Raw genomic sequence first — 21,095 nt, forward strand, 5'->3', positions numbered from 1 at the left:
AGGCGCGCTGTGGGTGTGAGTGGGGGCCCATGGGGGAGTGTTAGTGCTCCCCGTGGGTCGGGTGCAGGACGAGGTGATCACCTTAACCGCGGCACAGTAGGGGTTAAAGCCCTTTGATCGATTGTCAAGGTGCAATTTTGCCTATCTTTTCTCCCTGGCCTATAGTTCCTAACAGGTTGATTTCCCCATAAGTACAGTGACTCTTATACCCACAATCCATAATATGTTGTATTAGCTTGCATCTCTATAGCATTTGTATAATACACATTAGCCACTAATTTGTGATTTACTATCTCATTGATTACGGGTCGATGTTTGTCCTGTTGGTGAGCTGTGTGCTTGCAATTTGACTTATGTGGGAATGTTGGGTTAAGTGGGTCTGCGGCAAATCTGACACTGCTTTTATGTAGTAAAATTTGATAAAAGCATGAGAGAAGATTAGTGTGTTTCATGCAGCATTTATTGTATATACCCGATTGAACAATTGCATGGGAGTGCACTATCCCTTACTTGGTTGGTTGGTGGTGCAATTTGACAGGCAAACCTAGCTCAAGAATATGTGCTTATAGAGGTACACCTAAAAAATACTCTTCGGTTTATATTCTCAAGACAGATGGCAAAGCAGCAACAACGTGTACATTATATTCTTGAACAGTAAATGAGGGAGGACAGCAACAAATTCTGAGGATGCCTATCTCACAATGCTAAATCCAAAACATAATTTAATAGATGTCATTCCCTTCACTTCACTTTGATAGTTTGACAATGACACTACACAAAACTGATAAAATGAAATGATCTTGAAAAGGTAAATAATTAACGTACCTGCAAAGAGTCCCGAATTGTCAATGGGTCCTGGATAGATGTTGCGTTCACCCATATTATACATGTCCCAGCTGTCATAGCCAACATATTTTTTCCACTGTTTGAACCAACGGCTATCAATTAAGTACCTAGGATGAAATGAAAAAGCAACATTAACTATAAATAAAAAGAGGCGATATTCAGAATTTTTTTCTCTTTGAAATAATGTAACATTATGAGGGTTGCTAAAAACGTAACCATCTTTGTTATTTCTAGCGACAAAAATAGAACCTGAAAATAAATACTGCAAAGAGGATACTCCCAAGAAAATACAACATTAAAGATTATAGAGCACATAACTTTAGAAAGGGTTCACCTTAAATTGGGTTTACAACTATTAAATAACCACAAAAGAGAATATGCAAAGATCTAGCACTAAAAAACAGAACTCCATTGATTCAGCTCATGTCCATGCAGAACCGGGAGGAATACACCAAGGGCGATTTCCATTGCTCTTTAAAAATTAGGAATAACAGTGTGAAGAGATATATGAATTATATGGAGGTGGATAATGTAATGTATTAATAATAAAAACAAAAGATAAAGCTAAATTGATTGGAAATCCTCATCAATTTTTTAATTAGGCTTGGTTGGCTGAAGCTACAAGGCAGACCGTGATTTCCTGATCTGCCTGTGGAGTCTCATGTCTTGGACATATTACTAAATAGTCAAATGGGTCAGAGTGGTACCCCAAAGACCACACATGGGTTTGAAATTGGACTGTCTGGCACCCACACTGGCAATAAAGGCTAAATGGAACATGGTGTGTGGAACCGAATGTCACAGGAGGACTGTGGTAATGCTTACCAAGTGGTCAGGGAGTGTGAGACGGCTATTTTAAATTGGCAGTGTAAGTTTTTACAGGGATCAAATTACTCCAGCAGTACTGCATAAGATACAACTAGAACAAATGGATTCCTGCCCTCGATGTCGTGAAAATGATGAACATCTGAATATACTTTGGGAACGTAACATCATACGTTTATTGGGACACTGGTGTTAACAAAACAAAGAGTGGTAAGAATACAGACTGAGCATCAGACAAAGTTTTTGGCTTGCAATCATGTGGGGAATATGAAGTATGCATTTATGGCCCTTTGCTTGGTACTGGAACTTATGAGAGTGGCCATAAATTGGAAGCAATTGCCACGTCCCCATGTTTCTAAAATGCAAGATGTTGTGTTGGAAAGTATGGTTGTTGAGAAATTGATCGATGGATGCCTAACATCCAGACAGATGGTAAACGTGGTGATAATAAACATGAATAAAGGGAATTGGTGAGGGTGCTGACTTATCCAGGTACACTACTGCTATAGATTCCTGTATTGTTCTTAGGCTGTACTATAATTAGAAAATCAATAAATCTGAATAGAAGAAAGATGACTTATGTATAAAATTTCCTAAGCAGCAATGCCACTCCAGGTAGATGCTTCAATGCCATGTGCTAGTTGCCTTTGCACTGCGGTTATATGTATGACGATCTTCCGTAGTTTAAAAAAAAAAAAAACTACAATAAAGTCAAAATATGGACTTATAACAACACATTAGAAGTATTGAAAATAAAGCCACACAATGAGACTATTCTGTTAAGCAGACAATATCACTATAAACGTAAAGGTTTTAATCTGAACTCAAGCAAGCTCAGCCTACAAGAAATGTTCGGATGATCCCACTGGCCTGACATGGCTAGGATCTAGAGGAAGCTCAATGCGGATTTTTCCAATTTGGAGGATAGAAAGTGTAGGTGGAAAAAGGTATTTTATAACCTGCAGACTCAATGTTACGAAACATCTTAGCCATCCTTTTCAGATAGGGCAGAGGGCACAATTCCTCTGCAGGAGGAGGAAAATTGCTACAGTTGGAGGATGAAAACGGTGGGCTATAACACCCTCTTTCCACGCTTCCAAGCAGGAACAGACCGAATCAGTAAGTTGGGGTCTTCTGGCCTCTGTCGCCTTAAACCTTCCACAGGGGACCCAAGTAGCTGTTATATATGTTTCTGGACTGTGCACATCTCTGTAAATTCACCAATGATACCTTAGCTCTGGTTTGATGCGCACATAATCTTGAAGCAGGAGGAACCTCTTATGCCAAAGGACCTGCATAAGCAGGAAATTAGTACCTGCAACTGGCGTTAACAGTTTTTGCTAGGTAAAAAATATATTAAGTGATACATGTATGGTCAGATTCCTGTCAGGCAGCTGTTGCTTCCAAACTTAACTTAAGACTGCAGGCATCTCCCAGGTTGTAAAGCACTTCCTTAGCTGAAAAAAGAGGAGGTTTATGAAGAAATACTGGAAAAGTAATCTCCTAAGAATAAAAGAATAAATGAGGAGCTGTTCTTCATAGCATGTCACATTTAAATCAATCTTCTGGAGAGAAGCTCAATAATCCCTCTTGCCAAGAAAGTATGAGCTAAAATGGCTTCTATCCAAAGATAAAGATCATAGACACAAGAAATCATGGATCAAATGACATGTACATTAAAGCAGCAATGAACAAACTGAGAACCCGCCAGCGAGCCAAATCTCTATTCATAGAATTTAAACAGAGACATCATCAACTGATTGATTATGTTATGCCTCATTTTTAAAGGGCAAATCATAGCCATTAAAATAGGCAGTCAAATTAGAGGGAATTCTTGCAGAAATCATCCAGGATTCTTAAATCAGCTAACCTGTCATGAATATCAAGACAATATTTAAAGGAGGCTTAAACAGAGTTAAGGAGCAACAAAAGCAAACCAACTTGAACTTAATGCAAAGCATAGGCCAGTCTTTTGAACTGAAAACAGTTCACAATTCTTGTCTGACAAATTCCATGTACCTATACACTATCCTTTTTGTTTTTAGACAAAGCAGGCCCACAAATTTCTATAAAGTTGGGGAGGGTGGACAAATGAAGAACAAAACTCTTTCCTTCTGAATCTGGATGTCTGGAATCCTAGCAAATTCTAGGATGTTGTTGATTAAAAATAGAATCCCATCTGGAGTAGTACTCTAGAAGGCTTAAATCATCAGATGGCAATATTCAAATTTCATCGCTCAAGAAGGAGTATGTAATAGTTCAATTATTGTATTGTTGATAATCATATCATTCCAAATGTAACTGTACCAAATTAGAATGCCAACAGTTCCTGTCTTCTGTAACCTTGAAAGAATAGGGCACACAGCCACATCTAGCATCTTGGCAAATTTAGCTCGAGAAGCTTTCTTTAAAGGAGAGTAAATTGGTGTTGGTTTTATGGGACTATATTTAGTTGAGATTTGATAAGTCATGTGTTGTTTTCTTTTTAATAGATAAATATATCATTATTAACCCGTTCTGTGCCCAGGACGTAATGGTTACGTCCTGAGGCACAGTGCTGCTGTGCCCAGGACGTAACCATTACGTCCTGTGCACAGATCCCAGAGGGAGCGCTAGCGCTCCCTCTGTGGGGTTCCCCCCCCCACTCCCCCAAGTCAGGGATGGAAGGGGAAGCCCTTCCCCTTCCCCTTCCACCCCCGAACCCCCGAACCCCCCCGTGACGTCAGAGCGCGAGCGCGCGCTGATTAGTCACAGGGTCTCCCCGATTGAAAGAGAAATGCAAAGCATTTCTCTTTCAATCCCATGGGGGAGGCCCGGAGGGGCTTCAAAGGGAAGGATATGTATTTCCTTCCCTTTGAAGTCTCTCCCAGGGTTTCAAAAGCCGGATTGCTTGCAATCCGGCTTTTGAAACCCCACTAGACACCAGGGATTTTTTTTTTTTTTATTGAAACTGACAAATGGGAGCGACCCCTTGGGCAAGGGTCGCTCCCAGGGGGGGCATTTTTTTGGGAAGGCATTTTCTGCCCCCCCTGGGGGCAGAGCGGCTTATTAGTTTTCTTTTTTTTTTTCGGAGGGGAGCGACCCCTTAGGCAAGGGTCGCTCCTCTACGGGGCAAATTATATGTAGGCCATTTCTGCCCCCCTTGGGGGCAGATTGGCCTATTTTGATGAGATTTAGACACCAGGGAGTTTTTTTTTTTGCGTGAATTTCACACAAGGGGGGGGGGGCGACCCCATAGGTAAGGGTCGCTCCCGGGGGGGGGGGGTTATTTTAGGCCATTTCTGCCCCCCTGGGGGGTAGATCTGCCTATTTTGATTAGGCTAATCTGCCTCCAAGGGGAGCGACCCGCTCAGGCAAATTTATTTTAGGCCATTTCTGCCCCCAGGGGGGGCAGAAACCTCTAGGCGCCAGGGCAAATAGTTTTTTTGTAGTTTTTTTTTTGTTTGTTTGTTTTTTTAGAGATGGGGAGCGACCCATCAGGCAAGGGTCGCTCCCCTGGGGGGAAAATTGTATTTAGACCATTTCTGCCCCCGATTGTAGGTCAATCTGCCCCCAAGTGGGGCAGAAACCACTAGGCACCAGGGATCTTTTTTTTTGCGCCGTCACGCCAGGGGAGTGACCTTGTAGGCAAGGGTCGCTCCCCGGGGGGTGTGGGGGGGCAAATTTATTTTAGGCCATTTCTGCCGCCCCTTGGGCCAGCTGAGCTAGAGGCCAAAATCCACAGGTAGGCACTGTTTTCTATGAAAAAATGTGATGTGTCCACATTGTGGTTTGGGCCATTTCCTGTCGAGGGCGCTACACCTACCCACACAAGTGAGGTATCATTTTTATCGGGAGACTTGGGGGAATGCTAGGTGGAAGGAAATTTGTAGCTCCTCTCAGATTCCAGAACTTTCTGTCACCGAAATGTGAGGAAAATGTTTTTTTTAGCCAAATTTTGAGGTTTGCAAAGGATTCTGGGTAACAGAACCTGGTCAGAGCCCCACAATTCACCCCATCTTGGATTCCCCAGGGTTTCTAGTTTTCATAAATGCGCTGGTTTGCTAGGTTTCCCCCGGTGCCGGCTGAGCTAAAGGCCAAAATCCACAGGTAGGGACTGTTTTCTATGAAAAAATGTGATGTGTCCACGTTGTGTTTTGGGCCATTTCCTGTCACGGGCGCTAGCCCTACCCACACAAGTGAGGTATCATTTTTATCGGGAGACTTGGGGGAACGCTGGGTGGAAGGAGATTTGTGGCTCCTCTCAGATTCCAGAACTTTCTGTCACCGAAATGGGAGGAAAATGTGTTTTTTTAGCCACTTTTTGAGGTTTGCAAAGGATTCTGGGTAACAGAACCTGGTCAGAGCCCCACAAGTCACCCCATCTTGGATTCCCCTTGGTCTCTAGTTTTCAAAAATGCACAGGTTTGGTAGGTTTCCCTAGGTGCCGGCAGACCTGGAGGCCAAAATCCACCGGTAGGCACTGTTTTCTTTCAAAAAATGGGATCTGTCCACGTTGTGTTTTGGGGCATATCCTGTCGCGGCCGCTAGGCCTACCCACACAAGTGAGGTATCATTTTTATCGGGAGACTTGGGGGAACATAGAATAGCTAAACAAGTGTTATTACCCCTTGTCTTTCTCTACATTTTTCCCTTCCAAATGTAAGACAGTGTGTAAAAAAGACATCCATTTGAGAAATGCCCTGTAATTCACAGGGTAGTATGGGCACCCCGGAATTCAGAGATGTGCAAATAACCACTGCTTCTCAACACCTTGTCTTGTGCCCATTTTGGAAATACAAAGGTTTTCTTGATAGCTATTTTTTACTCTTCATATTTCAGCAAATGAATTGCTGTATACCCAGGATAGAATGAAAATCCACTGCAGGGTGCAGGTCATTTATTGGCTTTGGGTACCTAGAGTTCTTGATGAACCTACAAGCCCTATATATCCCCGCAACCAGAAGAGTCCAGCAGACGTAACGGTATATTGCTTTCGAAAATCTGACATTGCAGGAAAAAGTTACAGAGTAAAACGTAGAGAAGAATTTATGTTTTGTTCACCTCAATTTCAATATTTTTCTTTTTCAGTTGTTATTTTCTGTAGGAAACCCTTGTAGGATCTACACAAATTACCCCTTGCTGAATTCAGAATTTTGTCTACTTTTCAGAAATGTTGCGGTTTCTGGGATCCAGCATTGGTTTCATGCCCATTTCTGTCACTGACTGGAAGGAGGCTGAAAGCACAAAAAATCGTAAAAATGGGGTATGTCCCAGTAAAATGACAAAATTGTGTTGAAAAATTGGGTTTTCTGATTCAAGTCTGCCTGTTCCTGAAAGCTGGTGATTTTAGCACCGCAAACCCTTTGTTGATGCTCTTTTCAGGGAAAAACCACAAGCCTTCTTCTGCAGCCCCTTTTTCCCATTTTATTGGAAAAAAAACGAAATTTTCACTGTATTTTGGCTAATTTATTGGCCTCCTTCTGGGGAACCCACAAAGTCTGGGTAACCCTAGAATCCCTAGGATGTTGGAAAAAAAGGACGCAAATTTGGCGTGGGTAGCTTATGTGAACAAAAAGTTATGAGGGCCTAAGCCCGAACTGCTCCAAATAGCCAAAAAAAGGCTCGGCACAGGAGGGGGAAAAACCCTGGCAGCGAAGGGGTTAAAGATAATAATGGGCAAACATATGTGGACACCCATATGATTCTATATTTTCATATTTTTTCTTTCTCTTGTCTCCTTACTAATGAGTTAACAATCGTTTTTTCTCGATGGTTCCATTAAGTACTATATTAATGATTTTAAAGACAATTTTGAGTGCTCCACTATTATTGTTTGTATTTGACAACTGGTATTTCTCCAGCTCACACATGGCAGCAACAGATGTGTTATTGAGCACCATTAATTTGATACTTTAACTTTCAAGATTTCTTTGGATGTGTGGCCACTTTAAAGTCACTGTTGCCATGTTTTTTTCAAGGTTCAAAATGGTGCCAAAAAGCAATGTCAAAGAACAACTGTTCCACATCTCTTAGATGGCAAGACAGGCCTTATCCTGCAAAGTAACACCAATCTCCTACAGCACCAGAAATGTATCGGACATCTAAATCAATATTATCCTTTGTTTATTTCAGGCCATAAAATATCTTCAGAATTCCACAAATAAGACCAGCAAGCTGCAAAAAAAAAAAAAAAACAATCTCACTGAATGCAATACTTCACAGTCTTCAACAGCATACTTGTAAAAGGGAGGCATATTTACTAGGCTTTTTAGACAAGGAGATGCACTGAAGAAATACCTTCTCCAAAAAAGGTGGCAAAACATAAGCAAAAAAAGCTGAAACATCATAAGAAAGTCTTCCATCATCTTGCAGCCAAGTGGACATAAACTGTTAAGTATTTGAGGGAGATGTATATGTAGGGGGCAGTCTGGCGACTGAAATGAGTATCCTCAAGATTATTGCTCTTAAAAAAATTTAAGTGACATCATAATTTGAGAAACTGTCTTCTGGTCTTGTTGGTGACACAGAATTCCCAACCAGTTGGTCAGTGTGTCTGGACAGCAAGCCTTTAAAAACACTTTGATTCTTTGGCCACACAGACAATGCTAATCAGCTGCCAGGAAGATCAATGTAGTTGACACGATGTAGAATCATTAGATATATAATGGACAGCTCAAAGTCCTTCCCTGGAACCTGATATAGACATCTAAATGAAAATACATTTGACCTTCTGAGAGAATGCTAATCTCCACAAAATCAAATTTCCTTGCTCTCACAAGGAAATGTATACAAATCTGAATTTACACTTCGCTTAAAGGACCATGATTTCTTTGCAAAGAGTAAAGGAATTTTAAAATACCAATCTAATTTTACAGGGGCTGATTACGACCATGGCGAAAGGGATATTCAGTCACAATCGTGACAGATATCCCGCCAATCGTTTTACAAGTTACATAGGATGCATTGAAACTTGTAATACAGCAGGCGGGGTTTCGGTCATGTTTGTGACGGAGTATCCCAACCGCCAAGGTCGTAATCAGGCCCTTAATTTGAAGGACCGCGATTTCTTTAGGAAGAGAAAGGGAAATTGAAAGGTTTTAAGGATTAAAGAAAGATCTGAGTGCATGCAAGCTCAACACTGCATCATGCAGAATGACATGAGAGCAGAGGGGTGGCATCAGTGTGCTACAAGATTCAGTTGACAGTGTCAAAACCGGATACTGACAGAAGAATAAGCAAATAACTTAGGCAGAAAAACTGCAAAAAACGTGAAGTAATGGGGAGATACAACACCAATTTGCAATGTACAATGACTTTAAAGGGACAAGATACATCTTTGGCCTTCAGTAGTAGCCTCTACCTCAAGACTACAAAAAATGTTTGTAGTCCATTACAATGAATGCAAAAAGACAACTCGACATACCGTTAAATTATTACCAACAAGACAGTGTGCTAGCGTGGTAAAGATCACCAACTGTTACAGGGATAATTCTCTTAAGGGAACATACTAAATGACCTAGGGGCAGTCTGCTTTTTGTTTTACACTTTAAAGCAACAATGGCAAAACAATTGATTACTTTGTTCTCGAGAAACAAACCGGGTCCATCAATTGCTATCTGGTACAAGAAATACCGAGAACAAGGGCTTTGTTAAAAACACAAGTTTAATGGTAAACCTGGCAAGTTTTCCTACGGAGAGGTGCCCTATCATAGAGTAGGTTTGTCTAACAGAAAACTCTTGTTCTCAATTGGAGTAAACGCCTTGAGGTTAGATGTAAAAGACTAATCTTAAAAACGGACATAATGCACAATTATGGGAAAATTCACATGCATTTTCATTCTGGCTATAATCATATTATCAAAACTGGTAACACATTCAGAAGATGCAGATACTGTGGGAAAATGTGTTGTGTTATCAATTCTACGAGTTGGGGTATGCCTAAATTTCCCAAATAAAAATGTTTGACACATAAAATAAAAAGGTTAACTGTGGTGATTTTAAATTAACACAGAGGCCACAAAAGCCATCCTGACTGAAAAAGACATTTTCAGAAAATTCAAACCAGAATACTTTATCCTACAAAGTGCCATGTCATAAATACCACAACATTTTAACTAAAGGTGACATACCATGCCCATGGCCAATATGAGAGCATCATCCATAGCTCGTAGTTGAATTGGGTGCTCTTTAGCTGTCAAGTAGATGTTTGAGAATTACCGCATGTGTGCTGATCTACCTCTACCATGGTGTTTATGAATGCAAGTTTCATCAATATATACACTTTAACTTAGAAAAATCGCACGCTTGCGCAGCTCCACAAGATGGGCATATTGGGCGATTCACACTGCCTTTGCTGCGCCCAATGCTGCCTTCTTTAATTTGGCGTGGGAGTGCCCTAGAGTCACGCGCTTTTGATCCCAAGTTTTTAACACCATCAAGTCAATTACAGAATACTTGGCTATGTGACGGGTGTTGCAGTGCACCCGCGCAGGCTCACTAATCTTCTGCCGGTGCTGCCTAAGCAGATGCTAGCTATGCGTGGTGGTAGGCGCCCTGCAGCTAGCCTGGTCCATTGGTTATAAGATGCAGGTTACTGCCAGGAGAAATTAGACACCTATTGGGAACTGATGCTGTTGAGTTCTCGCTCTAAAGTTTTTGGGCACTGCTGACATTCTACTTGCTGACACGCCAAGAAGGGAAATGATTGAACGCCCCTGCGCTCTTACCTACCTCAATTTAGACAGGTGGACTTTAAACCCATGAAAGTCAATTGGTTGGGGGCTAGGTTTTACAATGGCTTTTGCTTGTCAGCTGTGGTGTACCACTCTGCGGGGTTGGCTGCTCAGCAATTGTATTTCACTGTTGCATTTACCAATGATGTGCTTATCTAGCTAATGGGTACTTGAGTGGAGTGTTATTTTCTTTGCTCCGTTTCATTTGATGTGTTGAATCATTTATGCTGGCACTTTGTACTAATGCTAATAAATTTAATAAAAATCAATGAAAAACAAAAAACATTTAGAAAAATAAAAGTTTACCCTTCCAGCTTCAATTAAGTGGCATAGTGGCAAAAAGTCCCTGCATTTCTCAGGCCTCTATGGACCAAGACTTGTGATGAATCATTACGGTACTTCATTACTGACTAGTCAGAGTGTCTCTTATTTGAAACAGATATCCAAAAGGAAACAAATATGGTTACCAAGTATGCTTACCATGAATTGTAGTTTATCAACACCAATGTCTCATAATTATCAGAGACTGTCACAGTTGTAACCAATATGTTCAAAATAATAAAATGCAAATAAAATAAATAAAAAAAAAGAAATCTGATTAATATGTAAACATTACATTTATCAAGTAGGAGGCAGCAATCTTATTAGCTAACCATATATAGTAAATGTAGACTGTCGCTTCTAAAAGCATGCGAGGTCTACAAATAAAAGTATTTAAAAAAAACATACTACTTGTGGTATTAACCAACTGGAGAACAATTATTGTTTGACAAGCTGCAGAAAATTATTTGTACTAGACTAGCCAAGCTCTTGCAAATCCCATTTGTCTGGATTTTATTTGCTAACTTGCAAAATAGGGATGAAAAAATATATTTCTATATGGCAGCACATTAGAGCCAGATCTACAAGATTTGCCAATGGTTAGTAGTAGTGTTTGCAGCGATACTTCTGAAATTAGTGTTGAATTTGCTACTGGTGGCAATAGTACTGTGTTGGTGTTTTTGGGTAGTGGTGGTAGTAATGTTGATGCCTGGTGCAGGCAAGAATAGTAATCCCACTGGTATCTATGTGGTATTGGGAGGATAACAGTGGTACTGATAGCACCTACTGCAGTATTTAAAAAAAAAAAAAAAAAAAAAAAAAAAAAAAAAAAACTTTTAAGGCCAGTAGGTACATCTTTGGCAAGATGTTATAGTTTAGTACTTCCTAGCAGACAGGTACGCAAAAACAATTTAGAAAAACCTTTTCAGTTCTAGTACAGAACAGGAAAATTCTTTAAACGACTAATATGAAATCACTGTTTACACACAAAAAGCCTTTGAAAAAAATAGATAATAAAAGAAGGTGGCAGTGAGAGGCAGGGAGCAGCATAAACCGCCCTCAGACAATGCTGTCTTCAGAGGGGGAGTGGGAAGAGAGAGTTTGGGGAGGTTTTGAGAGCAAGAACCATTTTTCCATGAGGTCAAAAGTATTGTATGTGGTGTGACTGACAGCGGAACTAGGGGCGGCAGGGAAGCGGTTGGGGGAAGTGTGGTGTAAGGAATTATTCGAATAATTATAGATTTAGCGCATTTTCCACAAAATCCATCGCCTCCTACACAATATAAAGATTTTAACCAAATAAAACAAAAATTATTTCTACCTCACATGGATCAAAAGTAATTTTTTTTTAAAAACACAGTAAAATTGGAAGACACTTTGCAAAAAGTGAAATTGTCAGCTTTCATTTGCTTATATCTTAGTTAGTTGTTAAACTAACACTAATGAGGTGAAATATTTGCACAGACAGTATTACCAGGTGTACAAAAGACAAAATAATAAATACTATCAAGAAACGTGCCGCATTATGCCCTATAATTTGCCTTGTCTTGCCACATACTTTAGTCAACCCTAGTGTATAATTTAGTGCTCCCACATAATTCCAGTAGCACTGGTAAAACAGAGAAGAACACGTACACAGAAATATTTCAAACTTAGTTTATGCCCTTCCTATGCCTTTGTCCTCTTATTTGTTTAAAGGTATAGAGGTGAGCGAGCCACTGAAATGTGATGCCTGACTTCGATCCTCAAGCCCGAAACTATTCAAGCCTTCACATGGCTTCTGTCTGCTACCACACTCTAATCACACCCCAAAAATTAAAGACGAGATGCCCATCTAAAGGATATCTTGCACAATGTCAAACGAGAAAATCTGGGATTAATCGGTGCTTTCCCGTTTGACCAAACTGCATGGCCATAGGTTATTCACTTATTTCACCTTGGCTCTTGGTAGGAGGAGAGGAGAAGAAAAAAAGAATTCTCCTGGAAAAGTAAGCTGGCAGTGGTTGGGGGGGGGGGGGGGATTGTGGGGGAGAAGGATATTAGATATGGAGTATATGTTAGACAAATGTTGCTTGAGGGGAAACATTGAATTTAAAGTGTTGAAACATGAGGGTTATTTATCTCATCTAAAATGGTACTGCGTATAAACCTATGCTAACACTGCAACGTTTGAAGAGATGCAGGTCTCAAAGGCATGATTAAGTGGCATTTCTGCACTACAATGTATACATTTTAAATTGGAATAAAGATAGTTTAAAAACTTACATTAATGTACCGTGAAATATGCAAGTTCAATATGTGTGTTGTACAAAACCTTTTCTTCTGTTTGATTCAGTAGACCTTGGGGTTGATCGACATATAGATCAATAGATATAAAATCATAATCTAAGCCTCAAAGAAGGTGCCTATTACAGCTGACTTACCTCTCGGACGACTAATGACATTGTCGTCAAAAATTAGGAGGGGGGCATCAGAAATTGGGAGGGAGCAAGAATGTTTTGAAGTTCATGTTTTAAACTCACTTCCAATAAATGGTAGTGAACACTTCCAAAGATTTTAGCTGGGATGTTTATAGGGAAATTGGGCAGTTACAATTGGCCTGAGCACGACCCACCTTCTTAAAAATAGACAGAAGGGTAGAGCACAGCCAGGAACTAGGAATAGTACTATAGCTCACACTGTTCAAAACATTGGTCAACATCGGGCCCAAACATCTTTATTACACTTAATAAGATCAATGGGCATCCCATCCGGGCCTGGGGCTTTGCCACCCAGACTCTGCCATTTGGCCAGGATAACCTCATGGAAGACAATTGTATCATCAGTGAGAGGGACTGTTAGAAGTGGCATCCTTGGTGTGGTCTCCCCTAACCTTTTGCCTCTGCTTCCAAGGTTGTTGATATATGCTGGACTCCGTTTTTGCTGTTTTCTGATACTCCGTGCAAACGTGCAGGTGCTCCTGTGTAAAATATATGTGTAATTGGTTTTCCATGATTGGCATATTTTATGGACTGGTAAGTCCCTACAAAAGTGCACTAGAGGTGCCCAGGGCATGTAAATTAAATGCCACTAGTGGGCCTGCAGCACTGGTTGTGCCACCCACATTAGCAGCCCTGTAAACATGGCTCAGACCTGCCACTGCAGGGTCTGTGTGCGCAGTTTCAACCTGCCCCTTCAACCTGGCAAGCATACCCACTTACCAGGCCTAAACCGTCCCTTTGTATACATTTAAGGCACCCCTAAGGTAGGTCCTAGGTAGCCCCATGGGCAGGGTACAGTGTATATTAAAGATGGGACATGAATGAACTCATGTGTGTTAAAGGTCTTAAAAGTGAAATACTGCCAAATTCGGGTTTCACTGTTGCAAGGCCTATTTCTCTCATAGGTTAACATGGGGGCTGCCTTTGAATATTATTAACCCCTTCGCTGCCAGGCCTTTTCCCCCTCCTGTGCCGAGCCTTTTTTTGGCTATTTGGAGCAGTTCGCGCTTAGGCCCTCATAACTTTTTGTTCACGTAAGCTACCCACGCCAAATTAGCGTCCTTTTTTTCCAACATCCTAGGGATTCTAGAGGTACCCAGACTTTGTGGGTTCCCCAGAAGGAGGCCAAGAAATTAGCCAAAAAACAGTGAAAATTTCGTGGGCTGCAGAAGAAGGCTTGTGGTTTTTTCCCTGAAAAGGGCATCGACAAAGGGTTTGCGGTGATAAAATCACCAGCTTCCCAGCTTTCAGGAACAGGCAGACTTGAATCAGAAAACCCAATTTTTCAACACAATTTTGGCATTTTACTGGGACATACCCCATTTTTACGATTTTTTGTGCTTTCAGCCTCCTTCCAGTCAGTGACAGAAATGGGCATGAAACCAATGCTGGATCCCAGAAACCGCAACATTTCTGAAAAGTAGACAAAATTCTGAATTCAGCAAGGGGTAATTTGTGTAGATCCTACAAGGGTTTCCTACAGAAAATAACAACTGAAAAAGAAAAATATTGAAATTGAGGTGAAAAAAACATCAATTTTTCTCTAAGTTTTACTCTGTAATTTTTTCCTGCAATGTCAGATTTTCGAAAGCAATATACCGTTACGTCTGCTGGACTCTTCTGGTTGCGGGGATATATAGGGCTTGTAGGTTCATCAAGAACTCTAGGTACCCAGAGCCAATAAATGACCTGCACCCTGCAGTGGGTTTTCATTCTATGTCGGGTATACAGCAATTCATTTGCTGAAATATAAAGAGTAAAAAATAGCTATCAAGAAAACCTTTGTATTTCCAAAATGGGCACAAGATAAGGTGTTGAGAAGCAGTGGTTATTTGCACATCTCTGAATTCCAGGGGGCCCATACTAGCATGTGAATTACAGGGCATTTCTCAAATAGATGTCTTTTTTACACACTGTCTTACATTTGGAAGGGAAAAATGTAGAGAAAGACAAGGGGCAATAACACTTGTTTTGCTATTCTATGTTCCCCCAAGTCTCCCGATAAAAATGATACCTCACTTGTGTGGGTAGGCCTAGCGCCCGCGACAGGATACGCCCCAAAACACAACGTGGACACATCGCAGAAAACAGACCTGTTTTTAGCAAAGTGCCTACCTGTAGATTTTGGCCTATAGCTCAGCCGCCACCTAGGGAAACCTACCAAACCTGTGCATTTCTGAAAACTAGAGACCTAGGGGAATCCAAGATGGGGTGACTTGTGTGGCTGGGACCAGGTTCTGTTACCCAGAATCCTTTGCAAACCTCAAAATGTGGCTAAAAAAACACATGTTCCTCACATTTCTGTGGCAGAAAGTTCTGGAATCTGAGAGGAGCCACAAATTTCCTTCCACCCAGCGTTCCCCCACGTCTCCCGATAAAAATGATACCTCACTTGTGTGGGTAGGCCTAGCGCCCACGACAGGAAACGCCCCCAAGCGCAACGTGGACACAACCAAATTTTTGAAGGAAAACAGAGGTGTTTTTTGCAAAGTGCCTACCTGTAGATTTTGGCCTGTAGCTCAGCCGCCACCTAGGGAAACCTACCAAACCTGTGCATTTCTGAAAACTAGAGACCTAGGGGAATCCAGGATGGGGTGACTTGTGTGGCTGGGACCAGGTTCTGTTACCCAGAATCCTTTGCAAACCTCAAAATGTGGCTAAAAAAACACATGTTCCTCACATTTCTGTGGCAGAAAGTTCTGGAATCTGAGAGGAGCCACAAATTTCCTTCCACCCAGCATTCCCCCACGTCTCCCGATAAAAATAATACCTCACTTGTGTGGGTAGGCCTAGCGCCCGCGACAGGAAACGCCCCAAAGCGCAACGTGGACACATCACAGAAAACAGACCTGTTTTTAGCAAAGTGCCTACCTGTGGATTTTGGCCTGTAGCTCAGCCGCCACCTAGGGAAACCTACCAAACCTGTGCATTTCTGAAAACTAGAGACCTAGGGGAATCCAAGATGGGGTGACTTGTGTGGCTGGGACCAGGTTCTGTTACCCAGAATCCTTTGCAAACCTCAAAATTTGGCTAAAAAAACACATGTTCATCACATTTCTGTGGCAGAAAGTTCTGGAATCTGAGAGGAGCCACAAATTTCCTTCCACCCAGCGTTCCCCCACGTCTCCCGATAAAAATGATACCTCACTTGTGTGGGTAGGCCTAGCGCCCACGACAGGAAACGCCCCAAAGCGCAACGTGGACACAACCAAATTTTTGAAGGAAAACAGAGGTGTTTTTTGCAAAGTGCCTACCTGTAGATTTTGGCCTGTAGCTCAGCCGCCACCTAGGGAAACCTACCAAACCTGTGCATTTCTGAAAACTAGAGACCTAGGGGAATCCAAGATGGGGTGATTTGCGGGGCTCTGACCAGGTTCTGTTACCCAGAATCCTTTGCAAACATCAAAATCTGGCCAAAAAACACTTTTTCCTCTCATTTTGGTGACAGAAAGTTCTGGAATCTGAGAGGAGCCACAAATTTCCTTCCACCCAGCGTTCCCCTAAGTCTCTCCATAAAAATGGTACCTCACTTGTGTGGGTAGGCCTAGCGCCCACGAAAGGAAATGGCCCAAAACACAACGTGGACACAACATATTTTTTCACAGAAAACAGAAGTGTTTTTTGCAAAGTGCCTACATGTGGATTTTGGCCTCTAGCTCAGCCGGCCCCGGGGGGTGGGGGGGGGTCGGGGGGGGGGGGAATGCCCTAAAATAAATTTGACCCCCCACCCCCCCAAACCCACCCTGCCCAGGTGCGACCCTTGCCTACGGGGTCGCTACCCCTGCGTGACATTGGCGCCAAAAAACAAATTCCCGGTGCCTAGTGGTTTCTGCCCCCTTGGGGGCAGATTGACCTAAAATCGACCAATCTGCCCCCAAAGGGGGAAGAAATGCTCTAAATACAGTTTGCCCCCCAGGGAAGCGACCCTTGTCTGATGGGTCGCTCCCCATCTCTAAAAAAACAAACAAAAAACAAAAAAAAACAAAAAAAACATTTGCCCTTGCGCCTAGAGGTTTCTGCCCCCCCTGGGGGCAGATCGGCCTAATAATAGGCCGATCTGCCCCCAGGGGGGGGCAGAAATGGCCTAAAATAAATTTGCCCCCCCAAACCCCCCCCACCTCGGAGCGACCCTTGCCTACTGGGTCGCTCCCCCTGCGTGACATTGGCGCCAAAAAACGAATCCCCGGTGCCTAGTGGTTGAAGATTGACCTAAAATCGACCAATCTGCCCCCAAGGGGGGCAGAAATGGTCTAAACACAGTTTGCCCCCCAGGGGAGCGACCCTTGTCTGATGGGTCGCTCCCCATCTCTAAAAAAACAAACAAACTAAAAAAAAAAAACACTACAAAAAAAAATTGCCCTGGCAACAAGAGGTTTCTGCCCCCCCTGGGGGCAGATCGGCCTAATAATAGGCCGATCTGCCCCCAGGGGGGGCAGAAATGGCCTAAAATAAATTTGCCCCCCGAACACCCCCCCGATCCCCCCCCCCCGGAGCGACCCTTGCCTACGGGGTGGCTCCCCCTGCGTGACATTGGCGCCAAAAAACAAATCCCCGGTGCCTAGTGGTTTCTGCCCCCTTGGGGCAGATTGACCTAAAATCGACCTATCTGCCCCCAAGGGGGGCAGAAATGGTCTAAACACAGTTTGCCCCCCAGGGGAGCGACCCTTGTCTGATGGGTCGCTCCCCATCTCTAAAAAAACAAACAAACTAAAAAAAAAAAACACTAAAAAAAATGTGCCCTGGCAACAAGAGGTTTCTGCCCCCCCTGGGGGCAGAAATGGCCTAAAATAAATTTGCCCCCTGAACCCCCACCCCCCCCCCCCGGAGCGACCATTGCCTACGGGGTCGCTCCCCCTGCGTGACATTGGCACCAAAAAACAAATCCCGGTGCCTAGTGGTTTCTGCCCCCTTGGGGCAGATTGACCTAAAATCGACCAATCTGCCCCCAAGGGGGGCAGAAATGGTCTAAACACAGTTTGCCCCCCAGGGGAGCGACCCTTGTTTGATGGGTCGCTCCCCATCTCTAAAAAAACAAACAAAAACAAAAAAACAAAAAAAAAAAAAATTGCCCAGGCGCCTACAGGTTTCTGCCCCCCCCTGGGGGCAGATCGGCCTAATAATAGGCCGATCTGCCCCCAGGGGGGGCAGAAATGGCCTAAAATAAATTTGCCCCCGAACAACCACCCCCCCCCCCACCGACCCTTGCCTACGGGGTCGCTCCCCTTGCGTGACATTGGTGCCAAAAAACAAATCCCCGGTGCCTAGTGGTTTCTGCCCCCTTGGGGCAGATTGACCTAAAATCGACCAATCTGCCCCCAAGGGGGGCAGAAATGGTCTAAATACAATTTGCCCCCCAGGGGAGCGACCCTTGCCTGATGGGTCGCTGCCCATCTCTAAAAAAAAAATTAAAAAACCAAAAAAAAAAAACACTAAAAAAAAATTTGCCCTGGCAAAGAAAGACTTCCCTTTGAAGTGTGCCAACTTCAAAGGCAGAAAGGGGTATAAGTACTGAACCCAAAAACCCTGAAAATTAGATCACTTCTGGGTTCAAGAGGAACCTCTGCGAAGGAGAAGAGCTGAGGACAAGTGCTGCCCCTGCCTGTGACTATGCTTTGTTGGGCTATCCTGCAATTGCTGCTTCTGCCTGTGAAAGGTGACAAAGACTGGACTTAGTGGTATATTCCCACTTCAGAAGAATCTCAAAGGGCTTGAACTGAGCTTGCCTCCTGTTTTGAAGTCTCAGGGCCATCAAAGACTTCCTCTGCCAGCACCTGTACTCTCTGCTGAGACTACTGCCCTGCCAAGTGGTGCCCTATCCAGTCCCTGGGCTCTTGAAAGATGAAGATGGCAGAGCAAGAGCTGAAAATTCACACACAGAACGCCGTACGGCGAAATTTTCGATGCACTGCGGCTGATAAACGACACGCCACCGGCTTTGTGGCTGGGAGATAGACGCATCGCTGCTGGAGAAACGATACTTAACACCTTCTTGCGGCTGTTGATAACGCAAAACCCGCGCAGGGCGGTTTGCCAACATCATGCAACCGGATTTTCCACGCATCGTTCCTCAGCTTCAAAGTCAACCAAACTCGGCTTGGATCCGAGGTGCCCTGTCCGGAATTTGACGCCTCGCTCTTTTGCAAGATAGAAAAATGACGCATCGCTGACCTGGCTGGAGAAGAAACGACGCACGGCCTCCCTTGTGAGGAAGGAATCAACACACCGTTGACTTTTCTGACGCACACTCAGCCGTGCGACTTGATTTTTTTTTTTATGCAAACAATGTACTTTGTGTAAAATCATTGTTTTCTATGGAGTAAGACTCTTATTCTTTTGAAAATTCACATTTTAACTTGTATATGTTGTGAATTTTTGTCGTTTTGGTCTTGTTTGATTTAGATAAATATTGCCTATTTTTCTAAACTGGTGTGGTGACCATTTTGTAGTGTTTCACTGTATTACTGTGGGTGTTGGTACAAATACTTTACACATTGCTTCTGAGTTAAGTCTGCCTGCTCGTGCCAAGCTACCAATTGGGTGAGTGGGGGTTAACCAGGTGTGTTTCTCTTTTGCCTTAACTAGAGTGAGGGTCCTTGCTTGGACAGGGGGTCACCTGACTGCTAACGAAAGACCCCATTTCTAACAGGGACCCCTACCCTAAAACCCAAATGATCAACATTATGAGTTTAGGAAGAATAGATTTGTGAAAAAATGTACCAACCAAGCCTCATCATTTATACAAGCAATGATAGAACTGACATTTTCTGACCAATGGAGCGCAAATTAGATACAACGTTCAAAAGGTCGTTGGTACATGCTGTGTCCGAACGTTTTATCCAGTGGTGGTTAATAACCTCATTACCCTTATGTCCTGTTTCTGCTTCATATTGTTTCCGTACAGGGCAACTACAGCGGGGTCTCTAGGGTTCGCAATTAAGACTTGGCACAATAGATGTTTTAGGGAGGAACATTTATGATTGAACCAGTGGGCCAACTGTGCCTTTCTAATCGCCTTACAAAGTGACTATCTAATCTTAGCACAAAGATCCTCAAAACAACCAACCAAATCACTGGGGATAACTGACTCAGCCAGACATTCTTGAATGAGATCGTAATTTTCTTTAATAACCTTCAAGAAGTCCAAGAGATCTGGAAATCTCCAATACAATCTAAGCAAATCTTCAGTGGTAGATAAATTAGCCACAGTAGATATTGTTTTAAAACACTTTCTGGAGAGAACCACAAGTTCTAAAAACACTGGGTTGTGATCCCCAAAATATGTATCAATAACTGCACTCGTTGCTACTAAGATGACAAGGTTACAAGAGACAAAAAGAGAGTTTGTAACTAAGTGGAGACCTTGATTGATTGGCCCTGCTATCTCCCTTGTGTTACATAATTCAGCTGCTGCAATAAATCCCGCTAATTTTTTGCCTCGCGTATCCCCCTCCTCACACCTACCCAGTGCATTAGTATATTTGGAATACAGCAACTTGCCATTAAAATCCCCTCCTAAGCATACACATAATTGCTGGCCTTTTTTGGCTGCAAAATCCACAATTTAAGAGAAATATTCGAAGAGGCCCAGAATTATTTCATCAGGGATGTTACAAAAGTCATGGTTATAAAGGTCTGTGAAACAAAAAGACAAGGCCCCCTTGAATACAACTGCCTGAAAATCCTTCCCCAGCACTTGTAACTCTTTTTGCACAGCCATCCAACATGTAATTAATTCCATAATCCATCTGACGTGCACCCTGCATGGGTAGGTGTAGCAGGGAAGCTAAAACACTGGAAGCCCTCCACCACTACAGTACTCACGTCCCATGGTTCCTGCAGTTATAGGACATCAAATAGGTTAGAAAAATGCAATCCAATCAGGTAGTGACACTTTATTTCTAAGGCCAGC

At 42.8% G+C, this 21,095-nt stretch overlaps 1 protein-coding gene across 1 annotated transcript in view; it reads right to left on the reverse strand.

The window, feature by feature from the left end:
* Window positions 1-21,095, reverse strand: part of USP4 (ubiquitin specific peptidase 4) — a 789,752-nt gene that overhangs the window by 727,802 nt on the left and 40,855 nt on the right. The window contains exon 2 of the mRNA XM_069206879.1: window positions 826-953. Coding sequence (XP_069062980.1) covers window positions 826-953 — 128 coding nt within the window. The remainder of the gene's footprint in view (window positions 1-825; window positions 954-21,095) is intronic.

This window comes from Pleurodeles waltl, chromosome 9 (genome assembly GCF_031143425.1).
Source record: "Pleurodeles waltl isolate 20211129_DDA chromosome 9, aPleWal1.hap1.20221129, whole genome shotgun sequence".
NCBI classification, from domain to species: domain Eukaryota; kingdom Metazoa; phylum Chordata; class Amphibia; order Caudata; family Salamandridae; genus Pleurodeles; species Pleurodeles waltl.